Below are 25,574 nucleotides of genomic sequence, written 5' to 3' on the forward strand. Positions count from 1 at the left end.
TAATGATCAGATTTCAGATGTTTAAGTCCCCTACTGGTATAGGGATGGTGTCTCCTAATTTGTGTCTGGAATAATATAGCACATACTAGGGATAAGAGTTAAATCTTAGATCTCATCGGTAGAGGGGACTCCTTGAATAAGGAAACTCGTTCTCACCAATGTGGGTTATCACCTTTTCAGCAAGTTATAGTCTTAGAGAGCAGCCAAGAGCATTGAGACATTTAAGTGACATTATGTGTCAGTGGTGGGACCTGAACTCAGGTTTTCCTGAGGTTTGAAGATGACTCTCTATCCACTATACCATGTTGCCTCTCAATACAATTATTTGATAATTGACTGAATCTCTAATTTTCTACGTAAATCTAACCCATCTTGCCACAGTGGTATCTTGTCCATCTAAACTCTCGCATCTATTTTTTATCTTTAACGTTCACGTGGTACAAATTAAACACTGACTTGTGATATTTCACATACTATTCTCTTGCCCTGGAAAAGGTGGTACTCTACTTCTTTGTAGCCTTACCTCATAGCACCCCCTTCCCCATATACCACCATCTTAACAAAACGGGTCTTTTCTTTTTCCCCTGTGCATACATAACTTTTCTACTTTTCTACTTCTGTTCACAGTTCCCACTATGGCTATAATTCTCTCTTCCCTCTTCTTCACCTGATGAATTTCTATCGGCTCTTTAAAGCCCAACCTAAATATGAACTCCTTCCCAGATCTGCCCACTTTTAATGCATTTATTCCAGAACTCCGAGGGGCCTCTGATCTCATCACTGTGGGTACATTTATGAAGATCACACCTCATCCATGCCTGCCAATCCTGTTCAGCTCTTGTCCACATCCTCCAAAAAGTTCACCACAGAGGATCAATCCAATGTGCTTAAAGCTTTTCTTATGTTCTTTTAATACTGTGGAGAAAACAATGGACACAAAGGCTGTCCATAGGTCATCTTTCACTCTAATAATGTGACCAGATCAATTTTTTTAATCGTAAATTTTTGATGCCGTCTTTTACTATTTCTCCTTCATAATTCCTTGTTTGTAATGTATTGTGGTCTGCTCATGCTGCCCTCTGAGTGCCTTCTTTCTTGTCTTTTCGGCAATCCTTAAGAATCATAGTCATGCATCAACAGAATAATATAGGTATTAAAATATGGAGCTTTGATTCAGGAAGAAGCTAGGATCAGATGGGTTAATACACATAAAGAGTTTTATAACTCTTACAGCATTACGCAAATGTAAACTAGATGTTATTATTACTATTATAGGAATAGTACAATTTCCCAAAGGCAACATAGCTTGCTCAACCTCTCTTGGTAAATTCTGGGCACAACTCATGGTTCATTTGCACTGCCTGTTCCAGATACATAAGCTATTGGATAACTTCTATAAGTTGTCCATCCAACTGCGTATTATGGTTGAGACAATTCTTCATCCACTAGGTATTTTTCCACTACAGGTAATTAAGCTGAACTCTACTGAGTGATTATAAATTTTATTTAGAAGTCTCTTCAGTGTTTTAGAGATTTATGTAATCTATGCAATATCATCTAGCATGTGAAGGACCTCACTATGCAGAGGAAATCTTTCTTCCACTTAGACTCTGTGCTACATCTTGTCCATGACAGTTTTAAATACCACTGTTGACCATAAATCTCCCTGGTTTATGGTTTGCTTGATATTAATGAGGGCAGAAAAATAGCTCTCTTATTTCTTTCAAAGAATCTTGTGTAATTTTAACATTTGCATGAGAGCTGACTTGATGTAGGAGAGACTTTAAGGCAGTATTTTGTTCTACTTACATAGATGCTTTTTTTTATAGTTAACCATAAGTTAAATGAGATCTTGCAGAATTCTCTACATCTTTTAGTCAACTGTGTGACAGTAAAAATGTAGTTCTACTGTGAAACATCACTTGTGAAAGTCTGCCTACAATTATTAGACAGTAGAGATTATTCTCACAGGTTTTTTTTTTTATGTGGGTAGGAAAATAAGCATATGATTTGCTCTATTTTGTCTTAAAATAATAAAGTCTAACATTTTCTTCTTATTCTTTGGCAGATTCAGATACCTCTAGGATTGGATCTTTAAAGCCCTCAAATAGAGTCACTTTCAGGATGGACCTCTTCTTCATATGTAGAGTGGCACAGTCCAGTCACTTTTTCCACCTTTTTCTTCCATGACATTTCTATTTCCTTTATGAGCAAACCTTAGACTGAGTTCCAATGTAGTGGAGCTAATGCTGTCTTTGATAGTGAAGAGAGTTTGTTAAACAATCTTTGAAGGTCTTCATTTTTCTTCTATTTATTGTCCAGTTTTATCCTTAAATATATTTATTAGGTATTATTTTATATTGCATGTGGAAATGTATCCAATTAACCCTTATGACACTGTAGATTCTATGAAGACAGTAAACTAGTCTCACCTAAACTTTGTATCTCTTCCAAGACTCACCATAGTGGGTCTGTATACTTAAATACTTTAAAGAAACTGGTATTTCATTGGCTGGATTACTCTTCTAGTGTAGATGGTGGCTCACTGATGTGCAATTTTTGCCCATACCTTTCCAGAAAACCTTCATCAAGGATTTACTCCCAAAGGCTAGATATCTTTCTCTGGTATTTGGGTTTTCTATTATCTCTTGCTCTCATTACATGAAGAGCCTGCATTCCTTTCTAGTCAGATGCCTTTTATGCCAATTCTTATGTGAAGTCATCATATGATGTTGTATACTTAAACACAATATGCATATCTTTTCATTCTTCTTTTGGAAACATTTTGAATCATCTAAGGTTATGGCATTTCATGATTTGTAGAATTAAAGAATCACTGGGAGAAAATTGGTCTTAAAAAGATGGGCTTTTATTGTAGTAAGAAATATGGTGGTCACTAAACAAACTACAAAATTTCCTGAACATGATCTAGGCCTGTTCTCTTCTATTCATTTATGGACCTAGCCTATTATTTAACTGTAGTGTTGGCCTACAATCTATGTACTAATGGGCAAATTCAATGGGCTAGCCATTCAAATGCCTGTCATAATCAAGGCACTATGTACTTCCACATCTTATTTTTCTTTTTTTTCCTTTAAAATAAATTTATTTATTTTTAGTTTTCAACATTCACTTCCATAAGATTTTGAATTCCAAATTTTCTTCCCATCTCTCCCCTCCCCCCATCCCAAGATGGCATGTAAATTGATACAGGCTCAACATATACATTCCACATCTTATTTTTCTTTTGCAGATGGCAAGGCTGATACTCTTTCCAGTGACTATGGAACTCAGTGAAGTACCACACTCTTGGGGCTTGATTAAATTAAAACAATGATACTAGTAAACAGGAGTATCTGGACTTACATTCTCCATGACAATACCAAACATCTTTGGTAAGGTATATTTCTCACCATTTGATGCCTCACTTAATGTTGATCTTTAAACAAAGTTATTTCCAAGTTTACATTTGTTGTGGAATATTGTATGTCAATATATACAAAGAAGACAATAACCTGGTATCTAAACAGGATCTCTTCCCTGACAGTGATGTATGTGTTTGGAGTGCTTTTGAAACTACATTTTGATCAAATCAAATACTGGACTGTAATTAACAAGTAATAAATACAGATAATTCTTATATTCTGTAAATCTCTTAGACAATTGTGTGACTGTATATTTGGAGTCAGAAAAATGGAGTTTGTATCCCAACTCTGCTGCTTACTATCTGGGTGACTTTGGGGAAATCAGTTGACTTCTCTGGGCCTCAGTTTCCTCATCTATAAAACAGTGTGGTTTGGATTAAATGATCTATAGGAAGTCTTCTAGTTCAATGTCCTATTTTCCTAAGATGTAGTTTGCCATAAAAAAAAATTATCTGTGAAACTAATTATTCTATCCTCATATTTTCAATATCATGAAAATTTTATAGAGAAGAGGCCAAGATCATGACAGAAGCAACCCAGCTGAACTCTCTCATCCTTTCCATCCACTAACTTGAAAATAACACCTCAAATCAAAATTTTGGAGTGGCAGAACCAACAAAAGTTTGGGGGAGATATTTTTCCAGCCTAAGACAACTTAGGAGGTTGGCTGTAGGCTTCCACCCTGGTTTGAGACACTAAGGTGGAAGCCTATCCAGAGCCCACACAAGTGATGGCAGCAACAGCAGCTACAGCAGAACTTTCAAGCGCTCTCAGCCCACAGACAGTAAGAGGGTTGGAAAATGGTTAGAAAGAGATTATAAGGAACCCTTTCCTGGTACTGGGTACAGCTGGTACTGATTAGAAACCATATTGCCAGGGCAGCTAAGTGGCGCAGTAGATAGAGCACCAGCCCTGGAGACAGGAGGACCTGAGTTCAAATCTGGCCTCAGACACATAACACTCACTAGTGTCACTGTGTGACCCTGGGCAAGTCACTTAACCCCATTGCCTAGCAAAAAAAAAAAAAAAAAGAAACCATATTGCCCAAATGCTGTTCTGGGTCACATCTCCAGGGTGAAGAGGAGTGGTAGGGATCGGGAGCAAGGGAGCAAGGGAGCAAGAGAGCAAGGGCCCTGGTTACTGTTTCAAGGTAAAGATGCTGCTAGCACTTGTGTCTGCAGGGGAGCAGGGTCCCTTTCTTGGGTAAAGATCAGAGCTCAGAGCAGGAGAGCAGTAACTACACCTCTCCCAGGATCATACCACCCTGGAAGCACTAAAAACTTTTAGACCCTCAGAACTAGCTCTGAAAACAGCAGCACAGAAAAATCTTATGCTTAGGACAGTGCTTACCCACTTCTACGTGAGCAGAGCCCAACTTTAGCAAGAAGTTTAAAGTGAAGAAATAGACTGGAAAAATGAGCAAAAAAAAAAATAGAATTTGACCATGAAAAACTACTTTGGTCTCAGAGAAAACCAAGATATAAACCCAGAAGAAGACAATAATGTGAAAACAGCTTTTAAAAAGGCCTCAAAAAATGGATCTAAGCCCAACAAGAATTCCTGAAGAGTTAAACAGGTAAGAGTGGTAGAGGAAAAGTTGGGAAAAGAATGAGTGATGCAAGAAAATTATGAAAAGAAAGTTAATAGTTTAGTAAAAGAAGGTACAAAAAATGTTGAAGAAAACAACACCTTCAAAAAGAAAATTGGCCTAAGGGTAAAAGAGGCACAAAAATTCACTGAAGAAAAGAACTCCTTAAAAAGCAGAATTGGCCAAGTGGAAAAAGATATCCAAAAGTTCAATGAAGAAAATAATTCCTTAAAAATTAGAATTGAGTAAGTGAAAGCTAATGACTTGATCAGACATCAAGAAACAATAAAACAAAGTCAAAAGAATGAAAAAAGTAGAAGGAAATGTGAAATACCTTATCAGAAAAACAACTGACCTGGAAAATAGATGAAGGAGAGATAATTTAAGAATTATTGGGACTATCATAAAGTCATGATTAAAGAAAGAGCCTAGACATATTTCAAGATATTATCAAGGAAAATTGCCCCGACTGCTGACATCCAGAGGGTAAAACAGAAATTGAAAGAATCCACTGATCACCTCCTGAAATAGACCCCTAAATGAAAACTCCCAGGAATATTACAGTCAAATTCTCGAGCTCCCAGGTCAAAGAGAAAATACTTCAAGAAACAATTCAAATATTGTGGAGCCCCAGTCAGGATCACACATTATTTAGAAGGTTCCACATGAAAGGAGGAGAAGGTGTGGAATATAATACTCTGGAAGGCAAAGGAGTTAGGATTCCCACCAAGAATAACCTACTACCTAGCAAAACTGAGTATAATCCTGCAGGAGAAAAAAAATGGATATTTAATGAAATAAAGGACTTTCAAGCATTCCTGATGGAAAGACCTGAGAGGAATAGAAAATTTGACATTCAAACACAAGACTCAAGAGAAGTATGAAAAGGGAAACATAAAAGAGTAATCATAAGGGTCTCAGTAAAGTTGAACTATTTACATTCCTATATGGGAAGATGATACATTTAAATTCTAAGAACTTTATCATTATTAGGTCATAGACAGAGGGTATGGATGTAAGTTGATTATGTTGGAATGATTTCTAAAATAATTAAGGGGTAAGAAAGATACACTGGGAGAAGGGGGAAGGAAGAGGTGGAAGGGTGAAAATTTTCTCACATAAAAGAGGTACACAAGAATGAGCTTTTACAGGAGAAGGGAAAATGGGTTGGTGGTGCTGGGCAATGCTTGAAACTCATTCTCATTGGAATTGGTTCAAAGAGGGAAGAATACACATACACACACTCACACACAGTTGTGTATAGAAATATAACTTACCCAACAAAGAAATAGGAGGGGAAAAGGATAAGAGAATGTGGTGGGGATGATAAAAGGTAGGACAGATTAAGGAAGGAAACGTTAGAATCAAAATAGACTTTTAAGGAGGGACAGGATAAAAAGAGAGAGAGAGAAGAAGAAATAGAAGAAAATGGAATGGAGGGAAATGCATAGTTAGTAACCATAACTGTGAATGACAGAACTGGATAGCTGAATGGATTGGATACCAGAATCTAACAATATATTGTTTGTAAGACACACGCTTGAAAGAGAAAAATATATAGAGAGTTTAAAATTAAGGCCTGGAGAAGGAGCTAACATGCTTTAGATGACCTAAAGAAAAGCAGGGGTAGTAATCATGATCTCAGACAAACCAAAATCAAAAACTGACCTAATTAAAAGGGATGATCATCCAAACTACATTGTGCTAAAAGGTACCACGGAAAATGAAAAACTATGAAACATTTTTTACAGCAAGTTTTCTCTGATAAAGGCCTCATTTCGTAAATATATAGAGTACAGAACTGAATCAAATTTATAAAAATAAGAGCCATTCCCCAATTGACAAACAGCCAAAGGATATAAACAGGAAGTTTACAGAAGAAGAAATCAAAGCTATCAGTAGTCATATGAAAAAATGCTCTAAATCACTATTGGCTTCAGAAAGGCAAATTAAAATCACTCTGAGGTACCACCTCACACCTATAAGATATTACAAATGCTAGAGGGGATGAGGGAAAATAGTACATTAATGAACTGTTGGTAAACTCACTAGTGAACTGGTCCAACCATTCTGGAGAACAATTTGGAATTATGCCTAAAAGGCTATAAAACAGCAATACCACTACTAGGTCTGTATCCCAAAGAGATCAAAGAAAAAGGAAAAAGATTTATATATACAAAAAAAAATTATGGCAACTCTTTTTGTGGTGGCAAAGAATTGGAAATCAAGGGGATGTTCATCAATTGGGGAATGGCTGAACAAGTTGTGGCATACGATTGTGATGGAATACTATTGCGATGCGGGAAATGACAAGGGGGTGTGGCTTCAGAAAAAACATGGGAAAACCTATATGAGCTGATGCAAAGTGAAGGGAGAAGAACCAGGAGATCTTTGTGCACATTAAAAGTAATGTTGTGATGATGATCAACTGTGAAAGACTTGGCTATTCGGATCAATACAATGATCCAAGACAATTTGAAAGGATTCATGATAAAAAACTGCTATCCACCTCCAGAGACAGAAATGATAAACTGAGTACAAATTAAATATAATTTTCTCACTTTCTTTATTTTTCTTGCTTTTAAAAAATATGGCTAATATGGAAATACGCTTTGCATGATTTCATGTGGATAACTGATATCAAATTGCTTGTCTTCTCAGTGAGTGAGACTGTGGGAGGGAGGGAGAGAATTTGGAACTAAAAATTTAAAAAGAAAAGAATACTAAAAATAAATAATAAAAATTTTAAAAAAGGTTTTATAGAGATGGGAAAGTAGATGTATTTACGGGTAATTGCTGAGGTTTTTCTTTGTAATTTTTTTGAAGGCATAATAATACTATGTATAATCTTTTCCACTGGGCAGGGTATATAATCCTCTTTGAGATATTCTGAAAAATCCATCCCCATGTATCTTTAAAATTGCATCACCTCCAGAATAGATGACTTCTGTATGTAGTGAGCTCTAGCCCTTCTTCCTGATTTCATTCTAAGTGTCATTTCCACTTCCTTACACAGTACAGTTACTACAGAAGTGGTACTGCTAGGAATAGCTAACCAGAGAGATACCAGTACATCTGTTTTATTTCACATCTATTTGTTGATGGTCTTCCACTTTCATCTACAAATGTTCCTGGAATGTATCATGCCACACTGTTTCCCAGTTCATTTTTTCTTTTAATGATTTTTGCCATTTTGGGAGCAGATTCTGCTTATAATCTTCCCCAATATTCCTCCACAGTATTCGACAAATAGTGCTGATTCTAAGCCTGAACTTTTTAGTGGATTCTAGTGTCATTCATATAAGGGCGGCTGGATAACATGAATACAATGCCAGGACCAAAAAGTTCAGGTTAATCTAGAAGATCCAATAAAAACAAGGAACTGGTTAAGAAGGACCAAGTATGTGGCAGAGGTGGAAGGAAAGGAAATCATTATCATCTGAGACATAACTGTCATTTTTACCTTTACTGTTTCTCAGTATTTGAAGTGTGGGGATTTTTAGCTGCCTTAAGAATCTCTCTTGCTTAAACGCCCACATTTCATTGTCCTATTACTGTCAGTGTTACAAATTCTACTTAAAAACTAAGTTAAATTCATCCTGATTGCACTATCACATTATCTTGCTTAAGCTGAAATATGGAACATCACACAAGATACTTAAATCAGTTTCAAGAAACCCATACAATAATTGGTTATTGGCTCTGTGACTATGTCACAATGGTTATTCACTGATAAAATTAACCATCGTTCTATATATTCCACCTACACCATCAAAAAAATACAAGTAGGGACCTGAGTGTGATAGTGAATGCCTGTGATCTGTGCTACTGATGAGGCTTGGTTGAGTTGCAGTGAGCCAAAGCTAAAAGGCTGTTTATATTAAATCTGGGACCAATACAGTGAATGCACTTCTAGAAGTGTGTGTGGGGGGGTCCACTAGGCTGTCTATGGAGTAAATGAACTGGCTTAGGTCAAAAATGGAGTAGAACAAAGCTCCTGTGCCAATCAGAAGGGGGATCAGGCCCATGAGTGACTTCTGCACTTCCAACCCAGGCATGATAGGGAGACCCAGCATTCAAAACCCCCCAAACCCAAACCCCAAAACAGACAAAAATCTAGTTACAATGCTTTTAATATAATGAAAACACAGTCATGCCAAAGTGATGCTGGCAATTACAGTTTTGAAATATGATTCATTTCTAATTCTCTGAGCTCTCAAATGTCCTTTTCTGATCCTATTTCTGAGACAACCCTGGATTTCCTGCCTATCTTTTGGCACACATTTCAATCAGCTTTTAATCTTTAGTCTCTCTCCATTGCCTTTATTTTGAAAAAGTTTTTATCACCAACATCTTAATTTAATAATCCCTACTTCATGCTGAAAATTTGAAAAATGAATTTATAAAGTACTTAAAATATTTCATACAGTGTAAAAAATACTAAAAATTATGACTGGTTTTTACTGTATTACATGTGCAATTCTAAACCCTCCTCTGTGGTTATATTGTACAGAAAAACTTCACTCTAATAAAAAATTAAGTATGGGAGAATTTTTTTTCCTGTCAGCTTCTAAATTCTAGTTCTCTAACCAAGAGAAGTGACTCATTGTCTTTTATTATAGGACAAGAGTTTATTAATAGACAGGCTAGAGATGTAAAAGAGACCCTTTAGTTAAAGGCCTTGTGAACCCAGCAAAACTTCTATCCTCCCCCTTTCCATCCCATGTTGCTTTTTCTGAGTTGAGATGAAGGAAAAGTTTAATATTTTTTTCAATGATTCTCAGTAGGATCCAGATAAAAAACATATAAATATCCCTTCATCACTGTTTGGGGAACCCCTGACCAACATAAATGATGGGAGCTGATCTAATAATAATACTTGTTAAAACAAGTGAAGAGACAGGTCAATTCTGTTATGTTTCCTCTATTCTAATGAAAGCATTTCATATAATTTAGCACATGAGGCTATGTTATGCTCTTGAAACTAAGATATTAATCTGATTTTCTTGGACATTTAAAAACAAGGCAACATTTCCGAGCCTTTGCTGGAAATCTTAAGAGATTTTAAGAATCATTATCTTGTTTGAACATCTGTACATTACACACCTGAATACAATTCCATTTAAGCTAAAATGTTAAAAATGCAAGAATGGCACATCACAAAGCAACCTGAATTTTATTCTGGCTTGTAGAGATGAGTAGCACTCTACTTTCCTCACCATGACTCTGGCACAATGCCCACGTCCTCCAACCCACCTAGCCTGGCCCCTGGCAGGAAGCCCAGCCATATTTACTTTTGGAAGAACTCCAAAATTTCCTAATTTCTTTCCCTAGTATTCAGTGGGGTGGCTGAGTTGCCCAAGCTGCCTGTATCTGGCATAATGCCCAGTCATCCTGGTCCTGGCACAGTACACATGTTACCCAGACACTCTTGATGTATGAGTGGCAACAGAATCTGCCAAAAAGTTCAGGTTAACATAAAGCAATAACTTTAAGCACTATACTGAGAGGTTAAGTCTCTTGCTGGGGTTATAGGTCAGAGAGTGAGTTAAGAAGTGGAATGGTCCCAAATAGAAATGCATAGGTCTTCACACATTAAATAAAGAAGCTCAATTTTGCTCAGAGGGAAGTAAAGGTGAGAGCAAGAAAAGGAAGGGAGATTCTTCTAAGGGAAAAAAGGAAAATGGAATAGGGAGTCAAATCAGACTTCCTTATAATTCTGGAAGAGGAAACAATTGTGAAAAACTTTCTGGGGTTTCTCTTTTTTGATTTGACTTTTTTCTGGCAAAAGAATTGTATTTGCATAATAGGATAAAGTATCAAACTATGAGCTTTAAGATGCTACAGAGAAAAGCCACCTCAAAGTACGACCCCCAGGATGGATGGAAAATGTGAATGTGCACTGGCAGGAACATCAGGCTTCAGTGGAATTTTGGCATCCAAAAGGAGAGCACTGAGGAGGGCCTGCTGAGGAGCAAGTCTCCAGTTAACAAACAAGGTCAAACTGAAGGGAAGGATAGTATGTTGGTCCTAGTCTAATGTGTGCCAAGGGACACAAGGAAAGGATGAGCTTTTAGCTCTCTCTCTTCATGCTGCTGGGTTGCCTAATGGGCAATCTCTATCCTACAGGCCCAGGCTTAGTTTCTCTTTCCTTTGTCAACCAGGGGATACTGTCCCCATTCTCCTCAGAGTTAATGTACACATTAAGAAATGGAATGGCAGGATTCTTACTAAGCAGAGTGTAAAAGTTCTATTTTCCCCTGCAAGTTTCAATTTAATGTCACTGACATCTGGGCTTCAGTTTCCATAATGATTATGAAGCCACCGTGTGCCTTTTAGAGAATCACACATATCCCCCCTTCTTTAATTCATTCTGAACTTGATTATATTGCACAATAATAATATGGACTAAGTATAGTTCATACTCTAGATTGTTTTTATTCTTGAGCGGTCTGTATCACACAATTCAACAAACATTTTTAAGTACTTACCTAGTACTGGAATTTGGCAAGGTGTGACTGGCAAAAAAATAAGGAAGCAAAGAATTCAAAAGTGAAAAATATATAGCTGAAATGGTAAACTCTAAGGTACAAGAAAGTAAGACTAGTAAGGAGGTGATGTGCTAGAAGAACAGGGAAGAGTGGAGGGATGGGAGGTCATGCTGAATACAAACAATAGATTTCAAAGCAGTGAGGCAGAAGGATAGGAATTTATTATGTGAGAGAGAGAGAGAGAAATTACAGAATTCTGAATCATCTGAGACAGTAAAATTAGAGGTGATTTTAAGATCAAGGTTATGAAAATATCTATAGGTGGCTGAGGAAGAGTGAAGATATAGGTCATGTAGTTGAAGAAGCTGACGAAGTGGGAGTGAAGGATGTTTGAGGGAACAACAATTTTATATAATGAGCCCACATATTAGGGTATGGATAGAGGTAAAGAGAAAGACTTTAAGCCAGGTACTGAACTCCTTGAGAAAGGAAAAATAACCAAGAGGTTAGCAGATGATAGTGACAAATCTGTTACATGTGGTATAGAAATATCAGGGGCAAGGAATATGTTTACTCCTGCTCCTGGTTCAACATATCAGAGGCATGAAAGCAGAACTCAATAGAGAGAGTGACAGAAAGTTATTGCCTTACATTCCTAACTAGACTATAAACTATGTCCTTTTTTTTTTGGTAACACATCATATCACCTAGCAAAATGTTAGGCATTTAGAAGATGTTCAATAAATGCTTTTTGAATGACTGATTGATCATGGAAGGACTCCAATGCAGAAGTCTAAATCTTCAATACTTTAAAGCGGCACTCTTAGAGAACTTAGGGAAAGGGAATCAGCTAAGCTTAAACCTGAGTATCTGAAAACAAACAGCCGAAAAAGGTCCATGAAAAGCTAAAAGAACAAGGAGCCATGATTCAGAATTCTCAGATGCAGTACTTCATTTTGATCCATACCCAGAAGGAACAAAGAGGAACTGACAACAATCCACTTGTTCAATTTGTGCTTGGCCCAGGCAGAGCTGCCCCTGACAAAGATGCCAGAAATCACTCTTCTGCAAAGATGATTGGACCACTCCTTTGTACAATGTGACAAAGCAGTTCAGCAAGATCAGCTGATGCAAAACAGGACAATTTTCGAACCTTGCCCACCTTTAGTGTCAAGGAATAGACAAATATCCAGGTTCCGTGCATTAAAAAGCCAGGGATGGATAAAAATATTTCAGTGACAAATTCTGGAAAAACACACAAAAGGGCAGAAGCCAGACGTTCATGGGATTCCCTGACAGCTCCATCCACAAGGAAGGGCTGGACTGGAACAAAACAGGGCCTCAGGTTCCTGCCAAGCTGTCTGAGGCCCTGTCCTTCCCAGATCATTCAAAGCAGCAGCAGCCACTGCTGCCGCCAGGACTTCACAGTAAGTAACCCTTTTAGCTCCCACAGAGGAAAACTGTTCCATTAACTCAATGAGTGCTAGAAAAAGAAAAATGTGCCCTTCCTGTTGTGGTTAGGTTCTCCGGAAGTCTGGCAATAATAAACCAACATTAATAAAGTCTGAGCACCTAATTATCTATTGTGTCTAGAGAAAGAATAATTCTATTGGATAAAATAATTTGAAAGTCTCTACTCTCCTTTCACCCTCCCCCTCTCCCAAACACACACTTTATTGAGTAGAAAGGGGCCAAGTTACTTATGCATCAGAATCTGGAAACCTTAATAGTCACTTTTAAAAGGGAGGTATTGGTGGTAAGCACTCTATACCTGCAAGTTCTAGTGACATACTTTCCCAATAAGAGCCTGCCGTTTTGAAGGCACACTCTAGCCCTTAATAACTGGGGTCCTAAAATATTTTGACCCCAATTCTTTTCTTTTCTGGAGAAGAGCCTACAGTTAATCTCACTTATTCCCTCTGAAAAGAAACACAGAGTAATGGCTGGCCAAGTCCAACTCTACTGTGTCTAGGGAGCTACATGGCCAGGCCTCAGACTGTCTGGGCAAGTTACAGGCTTTCTGCCTTCCTCTCCCACAACAAAGCATGAACTCCAGACAGACTGAAAGAACACAGGGTTTTGAGGAGCTGAGCTCACATTGACCTATAGGAGACAAAAGCCTTGGGGCCACACTTGAGGTTATTTCCAAAGGGGGGGGGGGGGCGGAGTAAGGGAAGAACAAGGTTGTCTGATGAAAAACTTGTGTGATCTATAAAAATTAAGAACAATAGGAACACCACATGGAAATAAAAAATAACACTAAACAGGATTTTTGTGAGTCACTAGTTTTCATTCCTGTGGCTACCAAGTCACTGAATCCTCCAACATGTCAGGATGAAACGTATAAACAACAACAGAATTCTCTTAAAATTTAAATCCAATTCATAAGGCAGCCCACTGAAGACTATGATTATCTATTATTTTGGTGAACTGTCAAGGTTTATAAATACTGCAATTCACTGTCACAATAGAAATAATAAAAAAGAATAGCAACTTATATTTACTTAGCACTCATTTCTAGGGAGATCAAAGTGTTTTATAGATAATCTTGAAATTTCTTAAAATAGCCTAGTTTGCAAATTAAGTATGTTTATCTAAAAAGAGATTTAGTGAATGGCTTAAAGTTATGTGGTAAGTCAGTGTCAGAAACAGGAATAAAACTCCCATCTTTGGACTTCTACTCCAGTATTTAACTAACTTAATCAAACTTACCTCTCTAAATGTGTAAAAAATGGGAAGCCAATAAACTGGGTTAATTCTCCAAGTGACAAATGCCTCCATAGACAAGAAATGAGATAGAGATCCTGTATGGCATAGAATTGGGGCACTCTTGGCTAGGCCCCAACTCATCCCCACTTAAGTACTTCAGGGAAGTTATGCTAATTCTATGACTGACCTCGAGGCCTAAATCTCAGGTGTTTTAGTAAATTTCAGGTATCTTTAGGAATTCCCAACAGAAATGCATCTCCCGAAATGATTCTGGAAATGACCTAGTATCCTAGCAGTCCTGTGAAACAAGGGTTACTTGGGGCCAAGTTAAAACCTTCAGTCCCCCTGGGGTTGTATTAGAAAAGAATGAGAATACCTCCTGGGATAAAAGCAGAAGGTCATAAAGTCCTATATATAGAATTTCTCTTTATAGCCAGCTATTTAGAATAGACTTATCTCATTTATTAAGGAATATTTATATATTTTAAGGATCTATAGTTTCATTTCATCCTTTAAAAAAACCAATTTAGATTGTAACCCTTCTACAATAGTAGAGTTGGTATGGAAAAATTCATCACTTTGCAGCAAATTTGGTGAATGAGTTTCTCTGATATTAGCTAGGCAAAAAACATAGGGTCCGTTTTTAGACCCATATTTGAAGGTTTAATTCCCTTGTCAGAGAGCCTGTGTGCTGTTGGCATAGCCTTGGAGAACCTGAGAAGAGGTGAATTTTCTCAAACAAGCTACTTAAGTAGCAAGTCTAACATTAACTAATATAATTATAATAATTAGGTACTAAAACTATGCCCAGGCCCTCGATCACCTTTCTGAAACTCAGAACAAGGCAGAATGTCAACAGGGTGCTGGACAGAGAACAGATAGGAGAGATACATCGGAACACCTAGAGGAAAGTTTATTAGGATGACATGATCACTCTCATGGCCACATTGTATTTACTGCCTTTTTCAGTCTTTAGATGAAGTAAATGAAAGGAAGGTTAGATCTTGCATTTTTGATACCTGGGTATTTTGAATATGGGAGAGAGTAGTGACTTTGCATAATCCATAAGCTACTCATGTCATAGCATAAATTTTGCCATGATCTTTATATCTGGTGCCACTTCCCTCTCCTTTAAAATTATTTTTAAATGATACTTCTTCCTACTTATCTAGCTCATTAAACTGACACTAAGGATTTTGTTTACTTTATCATAAACTTTAAAAAGATATACGTATACATAGCTATACTTATATACTTTCTCTGCCTTTCATTTTTCCTATCTAACCCAAAACTGAATCCCACACCATTCAGCATACCTATTTACCGGTGGGCTAGTCCTGCTTTCAGGGACTTGAGGGTCTGAATGTGTTGACAATGATGGACCTCCAGGACTATGTACTGGGCGAAGGGTAGGGGGAGTTGTAGCACCTGTTTGACTTGTGACTCCACTTGCCAAATTCAGGTTTGTTACCTGAAAATGAAAACAGAGAAAAACAAAACAAAATAAAACATTCAAGCTACAAAGTACCACACATACAGGTGAAACCTGGATGGCAGTAAGGCAGTGCAGTGGACAGAGCTAAATAAACTTCAAGTCTAGAAAATATGAGTCCAAATCCTGCCTCAGACACTTGGGACTTGTGTGGCTCTTGGTCACACTTAATCTCTCAGCCTCAGCTGTCTCATCTGTAAAATGAGGATAGTAGCATCTAGCTTACTGGGTTGTTGTGAGAATCATCTTAGATACACACACACACACATATATATACACACATATATATATATATGTTGCTTTGTAAACTTTAAAGAGCCACATAATCCTAGCTATTATTATTGTTGTTATTAATTAAATAACTGGTAGATGCCGGCCAATATGAATAAAATCAATGGCTAAGACAAAAGGACCTAAAAGTAGCAGGAGGTTCAGATTCATACTACAGATTAGAATTTCAGATAATATCAATAAGTCAAAAACACTAATTAAGCAGCTATTATCATGAAGGAAAAAGAAGCATAGTATAGTGGCTAAAGAACTGGCCTCAAAGGCAGAAGACCTAGGTTCAAGTGCTGTCTCTGATACTTACTGGCTATGTGACTCTGAAAGGTCACTCAACCCCTGAGTGCTCTAGGCCACTAATACTATAAGGTGCTTAGAAGGTGCAGACCTGCCTTGGTAGAGGAAGTTTCCTACCCAGGAGTTCTATATATCACTGAAATATAGGTTCCATTTTCTATTTCCTATGTTTTGTTTACTATACTAGGTGCTACTGGGTTTGAGAGGAGGGAATACAAAGCAGATAAGAGAGATTCCCTACCTACAAAGGATATTACTTTCATATGCACATCAATGGATGACTTGCAAAGTTTTTTTGGATGAGACGATTTCATCAGTGTAGGAAACTCTCTATGAGAACTCTAGCAATGCAGATCAGTATCTTATCTGCAATTTACAGTTTTAGAGAGTTGCCCCAGAGAAGTTAAGTGATTTATACAAGCCAGTAAGTGTCAGAGGTAGGTCCTTAAACTCATCTTCCTGATTCAAAGGTCATCTCTCTACTATAGCCTGCTGCCAATCAATTCACAATACCAGGTAAAAAAATGATAAGTACCAAGTTAGAGGTAAGAAAATGAAGTACTGTAGTTTTCACACAAGGGGAAAATCACTTTAGGCAAAGATTATAAGGAAAGACTTTAAGGTTGGAGTTGAGCTGGGTCTTTAAGGATAGGTAAAATTTGGATAGATCAGGACCAGAGAAGAAAGTAATGTAGGAAGGAGGAATAAAACTATCAAGAAGATGCAATGAACTAGAGGCAACTGAATAAGGCATATATTTTTCAGGCCTGGCCAAAGAGGTGATTTGTTTTGCTTGACTATACTCATTTGCTATAAGAGAGGACTTCTACTGATGGGAGAGGTAGGGTGATTTAGTGAGTAGTGAAAGGGATGCAAAATGGAAAAGAAAGAAAACATTATCAATGAAAGATTTTTTTTTAAATGGCTGAAATAAAACAGAATTTCAGAAAGGGATACAAACAAGGCAATTTTTTTTTTACTACGCTGTTAAATTTAATATACTTCTAAAAAAGCACTAGGAAATTCACAAATTCGTATGCAATCTTTTTCTTCATATGCTGATAGTGAAATAAATGCATTTGTCTATGATGATTGTGAAGTTATAAAAAAAACATGGAGGTACAGAGGCAAGCGTGTTTGAAGGACAATGAGTAGACAAGTTTGGAACAGATGAAAAGGTTACATAGGTGAGTACTAAAAGATAAGGATAGAAATCTAGGTTGGATTTGGTCTATGGAGGACCTTGAATATAAGGCTATGAAATTTTCATTTTATTGTGCAGGCAATCATGAGACATCAAAGGTTTCTGAGAAAAGAAGTGATATGAATCTCAGCTCTACCACTTATTATCTAAATTACTCACTTACTGTCTCTGACCCTTGATTTCTTCATCTGTAAAATGAGTGTTGCCTGACAAGATGCTGTCTCAAGTTTCCTTTCAGCTCTAAATCCTCTGATCTTATAATGAAAACAGGGTTTTAGGAAGATGATTCTGGGAAGATTGTACAGGATGGTTTAGGAGGAAGAAACAGGAAATAACAGTAAAGTTATTCTAGTATGAGGTTCAAGCATGAGATAATAATGGTTGTACCTAGGGTGTAGAAAGCACAAATAAAAAGAAAGCATGGAAATTTTTCAAAAGAAGGATCTAATAATTTGGTGAATGAAAGCATATGGGGAATGAGGGCATATAAGGACAAAAAGATGATTATTTTAAGCCAGAGTGGCAAAAAGAATAGTAGTATAGTTACTAGAGAAAGAAAAGTCAGGAGAAGGAATTGGTCTAAAAATCCCAACATGTTTTCTTCTATGTAAATAAGAAGCTTGTTGTAAACAAAGTGACATAGTAGAAAGTAACCTTTTGAAAAGTATGAGGAAATAGGAAATAGAATGTTAGAAATGGAAGGGACCTGTGAAATCATTTAGCCATAGGATCATTTAGAAAGCTGCAAAGGATCTTAGAGACCATCTGTTAAGATCCCTTCATTTTACAGAGGAGGGAATTTAAACCCAATAGGTCAAAGTCAACTAGGTACTAAGTACCTACGCTGTAGTTGGACATAGGCTTTCTGACTCCAAATACTGTGTTTTTTCCACTCTACCACCCTACTTCTCTTAGTTCAACTGTCGCACTTTGTAGATAAGCAAACTGAGGCCAAAAGTTTGCCCAAAGTTACCCAGCTGATTGGCTGTAGAACCAAAGCTAAAATCCAAATCTCTGGATATTAGTCCAGTTCTCTCTCCCTTCCACCACTCTGCTTTCAAAGTCAGAAAGTTTAAAAGATGAAACAAAAGCTATAATAGAAGAGAGGACGATCTACATTTACAGAACTGAACAAGTAAAAAGGCTTTTTGGTCCTCTTCACTGTAAATAATTAATAATATTTTGTTTGCAAATAGAAAGCTACTCTATAAATTCAGAAGGAAGATAAATTTCTGAAACTGTCTGTGACCAATATAATAGTTCATGCTTTGGCTGCATCCAATTAGGTTGCGTTAGAAGTATGATGAGCCAACTCATGTGCCTCTGAATAATAGTATTTAGAGATGGAAAAGATCTTGGCAATCCTCTGAAAGGCAGTGTAGTACACTGAAAAGTCTGCTGGACTTGCTGTCAAAAGAGACCCAGATTTACACTCAACTGATTATTGGTTTTACCTGCATTGTAAGGAATAAGAGATGCAGTTAATATTGCTGCCTTTGGCATTTTAGTGAGATTTTTCAGCCCTACCATATGATCAATTTTTGTGAAAGTGACATGCACAGTTGAAAAACATGTATACTCCTTTCTATTCTCATTCAGTAATCATCACAGATTTATCATATCTAACTATTCTAAAGTTCTCATGAGGTCCATCTTTCTTGTTCAACTTTTTGTTAGGTCTGCAAGGGGTGTATTGAGATCCCCAATAATATGGTTTTACAGTCTATTTCTCCCTCTAATTTGATAAATTTTTCCTTTAATTTAGATACTTTACCATTTGATTCATAAGTATTAAGTATTGATATTACTTCATTGTCTATGATGCCTTTTAAGCATAATATAGTTTCCTTATTTATTTCTCTTTTAACCATTCTAGTCCTACCATTGACTGAAGTATAATAAATTCTGTTTTGGTGTCTCATTTTTAACTCCAGGTGAATCTATATACTAATCATGTTTCTTGTAAACAACATATTGCTAGATTTTGCTTTTTAAGCCATTATGTTATCCTTTTCCATTCTATTTATGTTCATTCTTCTATCATTTGTACATTTACCTCCATCATATCTTCTTGTATTGTTTTCCCTCTCTTTGACCCCCACCTCAATATTTACAAAGATGGTGATAGTAAAAGAGAATATGATCAACAAGAGTGATGTTACTGATGGGTTCTGCTTCCACTCCACTGGTAATCCTCTCTTCCCCTTTTCTAGACTGCAATCACTGGTTCTTACACTTTTTTTTTCTTTAAGTTCTCCTAATCCTATCCCTCCAAAGCTGATTTGTTTTGCTTATAAGTATTCCCTCCCTTGCTCCACCTTCTCTTAAGTCCTTCTCAACCTTCTCCTTTTCTCCAGCTCACTGCTAGATATATTTCTATACCAAACATTTGTGTATTTTTGCATGAGTCCATGTACACTGGGCATATTCAAATCTTGTCTGCTTTAGATAAGAGTAAGGTTCACATGATGTCCACTTTCCTACCCCTTCCTCCATGTTTGTATATTCTTTTAATGACTCCAATTATGAAACAAATTGTAAGAAAGTTCTACTTCGTTCTCCAATTCATATTTTACACTACTGCCAAACTAATTTCGCTCATGTAAAAATGTGGTTATGTTACTCCTCTGCCCAAAATATTTAGCGTCCCTCTAATGACTACTAAATAAAGTTCAAACTCCTTTGCCTGGTCAGAGACAATTAGAAAGATTCCCCTCTTTAGAAGCTGGACTCTCCTAGAACTGATTCTAGCCTACACTGAGGAGCCCTTTAATGGGAAAGGATTTGCTTCAGTCCCCTTTATGCAGAGCTGGTCTATTGATGCACTTATATGGATGCGTACTCTCATTGATTTGGAAGTTCCTATCAATAATGCACATCACAATCTACACATATCTGTTCCTTCTATGTATCTCTTATCCATGTATTCCCACAAATTTGACACAGAGGGTCCAACCAACATGCAAGAAGCCTTTCATTGATTTCTCATAAAAGCACCAGTGGAGTATTCTGGCTGCCTATCCATCATCTCTTGTCCTTCCCAACATGAGCAGTCAATATTTATTTCCTATTATACAATTCTTTTATGAGAGTTCCTTGTTGCTTATATGCTGCAGTCTGTATGTACCCAGCACATGCCTTTCCATTGCTTTTATGTTATATGAATTTTTAATTTTTATCTTGCTGCCTTAAAGCAACACTAGTAGAATATTAGTATTTTTTTTTAAATGGGCCTTTGCTTTTATTGGTCACAGGAGGATCTTTGAAGTTTTCCAAAGGTAATCATACCACCCTCCTCCTCTTGTTCAACTGCGTGGCCAACTTGTTGCCCATATGTACTGTCTCAAATATATATACTAATGGACAAACTCTATAAGTTGTCCATCCAAATATTGTAATCTGGGCAATAAGACATGCTTCACACATTTGATCTTTCCTGTGTGGACAATGAGTATTCTTCCAAGAGACTCTGTGATCTTCTCTGGCTTGAAGCAATTGGCACAATATCATCAGGGCAACTTGATGGCTAAGTGACTAGAGTAATAAGCCTGATTCTAGAATCAGAACACCTGAGTTCAAAACTTGACTAAGACGTTTACTTAGCTGTGTGGCCCTGGGCAAATCACTTAGCCTTTGTTCCTCATCAGTAAAATGTGGATAATAATGGCAGCTTCTTCACAGGGTTGTTGTGAGGATGTTGTGGGATGATATGTATAAAGGACTTTGCAAACCTCAAAGTGCTATATAAATTCTAGTTATCATTATCATCATCTGCAAATCTAGAGAATCTAATATTCCATAGGGAATCTCTTTTCAACCTGGACTCTGTGCTGGATCAACTTCATAACACTGACAAACAACTTTGCTAAGCATATATTTCTCTATTTTATTACTCATTTAATGTTTATAATCAGATGACTATTGAACAAGATTATTTCTGTAGTTTTATCTTTCAAAGGATTCTAGAGTGATTTTTTTTGAAACAGTATTTTATTTTTCCAAATACGTGTAAGGATGGTTTTCAACATTCATTTTTAATAAAATTTTGAGTTCTAAATTTTTTCTTCCATCTCCTCTCCCCAAGATGGCAAGTAATCTGATATAGGGTTATACATGTGCAATCATATAAACATATTTCCACATTAGTCATATTGTGAAAGAAGAAACAGAACAAAATGGAAAAGCCACGAAAAACAAAAAACAAAAAAGTGAAAATACGATGCTCTGATTTGCATTCAGACTCCACAGTTCTTTCTTTGGATGTGGATAGCATTTTCCATCATGAGTCTTTTGGAATTGTCTTAGATCACTGTATTGCTGAGAAGAGCTGAGTCAATCATAGTTGATCATTGCACAATGTTGCTGTTACTATGTACAATGTTCTTCTGCTTCTGTTCACTTTACTCACCATCAGTTCATGTTAAGTCTTTCCAGGTTTTTCTGAAATCCACTTAAGAGTGATTTTATATATATATATATATGATTCATTAGTATATATTAGTATATAAATAGGCATATAAGTGAGTAGTTAATGCCACTCTCTCATTCCCCTATTCTGTGTATTTATTGTACCTTAAAAAAGGTGCAATATCTTTTCCATGTCTTCGGTATTTTCCTTCTCATCTTTTTTTCCTTATATAATCAATGAATGGGTCACTTCCAGCACAGATCTCCTCTACATACACTTGTTCCAGTTCAACTCCTGTTCAACTTTGTTCTTTTTAGTGTCATAAGCATGTCTGGGACTGTGATGTTAAGAGTAAAAGTATGATGATTGTACTGTCCTTGGGAGAGAAAAGAGTTTGTTACAGTAACTTCAAAATGCATCTTACATTCTTCTTCTGTATGTTGTATACTTTCCATTTTGTCCTTAGTGTTCTTGGGATGCTTTTGTTTAGATGTTTCCTTTCAGCTTGTTCTGCTCTCCTTATGAAACAATACTGCTAATGACCATCCATCATTTTTCTGTTTAGATTTTACAAAGCAGTTTATATTCTAACCCAGTGTTGTCTTTGGCAGCCATCTCTTTTCTTTATTGCAAGTCAGATGTCTGCAGACTAAGGTATTTTCTGGCCTTTTTTGGTTTCCTTTTTGTGGTAATTAATTTACATTGATTACGTTTCTTCATAAAATCATATAATTGGTGTGAATGTCATTTCTGTTGTCCTTTAAAGACAAATTCAAATGCCACCTCTTCCAAGAAGCCATTCCTGATGTTCCATCCCCCCATAAAAAAAAGTCAGTAATAATTTACCCATCACTTTGAACCCAGTGAATGAATTTATCATATAATGCTGTGAGTTGTATTTTTTCAAGTACATTTCTTATCTCCCTATTATATTATAAGTTCCATTAAGGACAGAGATGATGCCTTATCTATATTTTATGTTTCTCCCAGCATCTAACACAAGGTTCTACACACAGTAAGTACTTCATAAATGTTTGTTAAATTGAATTAACTATATTTAATAAATGAGGGAACTGGGGCTCAGAGATGTTAGATGATATTTACTACAGTTAGATGATATTTAATACAGTTACTAAATGAGAGAGTTGGTAACTGAACCAAGTCTTATGATTTTTAATTCAGTGCTTTTTCTATAATTTTTCAATGGACACACGATACCTTCTGGCTTCTTCCACGACTTGGTGGTTTCTTCTCAAGTACCTAATTACTTCTCATGTTCCTAACTACTTTCTTGTAGTTCAAAAGATGCCCTATCCACTTTTTTACCTACATTATCAGGAAAACAAAAGGAAGGAAGAAGCTTCACGGTAGACATATAGCCATATGCTGTGTGAGGTCTTTTCATCCAAGCTGCTTTACAGAATATTGTTATACATTACTCAAGCCTCATCAAAATGTAGCAAATTTATAGAGATAGAGTTGCCCACAGGACAACCTTAATATTCAGGTCTCAAAAAAATATTACTGGACAAACTAGGGAAAGTATCAATGAAAACACACAGGTGAAGGTGACACCTACAATACTCACACATGATCACAGTGCCTCCACAGAAACTCTGATATCCTGTGCAACATCAACTGAGCTCCCTTCACACTTCAACCCCCTTCACAACTCTGGGGCCACCATGTACCAGACAGTCATGTGAAGGGAAGTTTCCTATTATCCTTGCCTGGTCTGCAAAATGATAAACCCCTACCATCTAACTAGGAAAAGTTGTGGAAAGGAAGAATTGGCATAAAGATTTGTCTCAAGTGTCAGAAAGAATTTAAGCTTTTATAGTTTAAAATTTGACCACTCAGGAATGTTTTTTTCCCAAAAGACAGTCCTATTCTCATGGAACTAAGTGTCCTATAACATTATTTTCCCTAAAGTCAAGTTATTAAAGAACCAATTAATATTGTTAGGTTGGCTATGTCTGAAATGCTTTCCGTATTTCCCTGAATGAGTGGGAATGTCCAAAAATGAAGATGCACTTGGTGAGGAGAAATTATGTAATCACATACAATACAGGGAAGTAACCTAGCTGACTTTTTTCAAGGTTGCTGTTCTTACTAGTATTTGGAAGCCCACAGGTTGGCATATAAAATGAGTAAATAAGGATTAGGCATATAAACTTAAAAATAAGCAGCATTCATCTAGTTGGGTAAGTGAATATGTTGATGGTAAATTTGGTCACATAATCCTTCTACTTACTATCTTAACCTTGGTGCCTGTTAGCCAGATGTCTTACCATATTTTCTTCTTCTTATTTTTCTGTAATTATCCGGGAGGCATTTACCCAGGCATTCAGCTATCCTTTCCCTCGCCATGTCCATTACCATGACCTTAGTTCATTTTTCTTCTAGAACTAAAATAGTGTTTATTTTAGAGCCAGCCTTCCGAGCAAGGCAGGTGAGCAAATATCTGAATGTGTGGGGTAAGGACACATTTCATGAATTCCATCTAGACAGGTGTTTAAGTTATAGCAGGATTAAATGTAGGTAATGGATTGAAAAAGAGGGAAAGAAACACAGAGAGGAGGCCAATTTCTGGCCAGGCAGCCCGCCCAAGTGTTACTGCTTGTTACTGTTACTTAATAAAAGCAGCACAGTTGCCAATTCTCTAATTTAACTATGATGGTTTTTCTCTGATTGAGTCACTAAACATACCTGCAACCCATACAATTTTAGTATCCAAAGGCTTTGTGTTACCACAGAGGCTTTCCAGTGTTGTTGCTATTGTTGTTTTAAATAATGAGCCATGTGACAAGAAGTCCATATGAACCAAATAAAACTATATAATTAAAATATTAAGCTTCAGCTAAAATCATTAATTCATTTAAGTTTGCTAGTGTGGTGTCTGTACCAGGCAATGGTAGAGAGCAGGTGGTTAAGCAGTACTAGCTTACTGATTCATGTGTAGTGGTAGCCAACCAGGTTAAAAACCATCTTTTTCTGAAAATCTTAAGGGGGCAAGGAGGGTTCTACCAGAATCAAGTGGATTCTATCTAACCTAGATACAACATGTTAGCTGCCCACATCTTATCTAACCTTTACCATTTTAGTTCCCTTGGTCTGGCAATAAATTACAATATTGAATGTTCAAAAGAAGTCTGAATCTTAAGGCACAGGTCTGACCATGTCACGCCCTTGCTCAAAAAGTGGCTCTCTATTATTCTAGCATAATACACATCTGTGTATATATCCCTAAGCTTGGCATTTTTAGCTCCAACCTCTATCTTCAGTCTTATTTAATATTATTATTCAATTACTTTGCATTACTTACTTCTGTACAGCATATGCTCACAGATTTAGAGTTGGAGGGAAACTGAGAGATAGGATCCAACTCCTATATTTCAGAAAGGAGAAACCTGAAGCCTAGAAACATTAAGTGACTTGCCCAAGGTCACAAGGTTGTAAGTAGAAGCAGAGCAAGAATTCAAACAGAAGTCTTCTGACTCTGAATCCTGGGCTCTTTGCACTATGGCAGGGCTTCTTAATCTATTTTTGTGTCACAGACTTCTTTGGCAGCCTGGCTATGTCAATGGATCCCTTTTCAGAATGATGTTTGAAAATGCATAAAATAAAGTAAATAGGATATTAAAGGAAACCAATCACATTGAAATAAAGATGAAA

General features: G+C 36.7%; 1 protein-coding gene across 2 annotated transcripts in view; it reads right to left on the minus strand.

Moving 5' to 3' along the window:
- TTLL5 (tubulin tyrosine ligase like 5) overlaps positions 1-25,574 on the minus strand; it is a 230,980-nt gene that overhangs the window by 64,545 nt on the left and 140,861 nt on the right. For both annotated transcript variants that reach the window (XM_027844934.1, XM_027844933.1), the window contains exon 20: positions 15,530-15,684. In XM_027844934.1, the coding sequence (XP_027700735.1) occupies positions 15,530-15,684 (155 nt within the window). The remainder of the gene's footprint in view (positions 1-15,529; positions 15,685-25,574) is intronic.

This window comes from Vombatus ursinus, unplaced genomic scaffold (genome assembly GCF_900497805.2).
Source record: "Vombatus ursinus unplaced genomic scaffold, bare-nosed wombat genome assembly UNPS02014945.1, whole genome shotgun sequence".
Lineage (NCBI taxonomy): Eukaryota > Metazoa > Chordata > Mammalia > Diprotodontia > Vombatidae > Vombatus > Vombatus ursinus.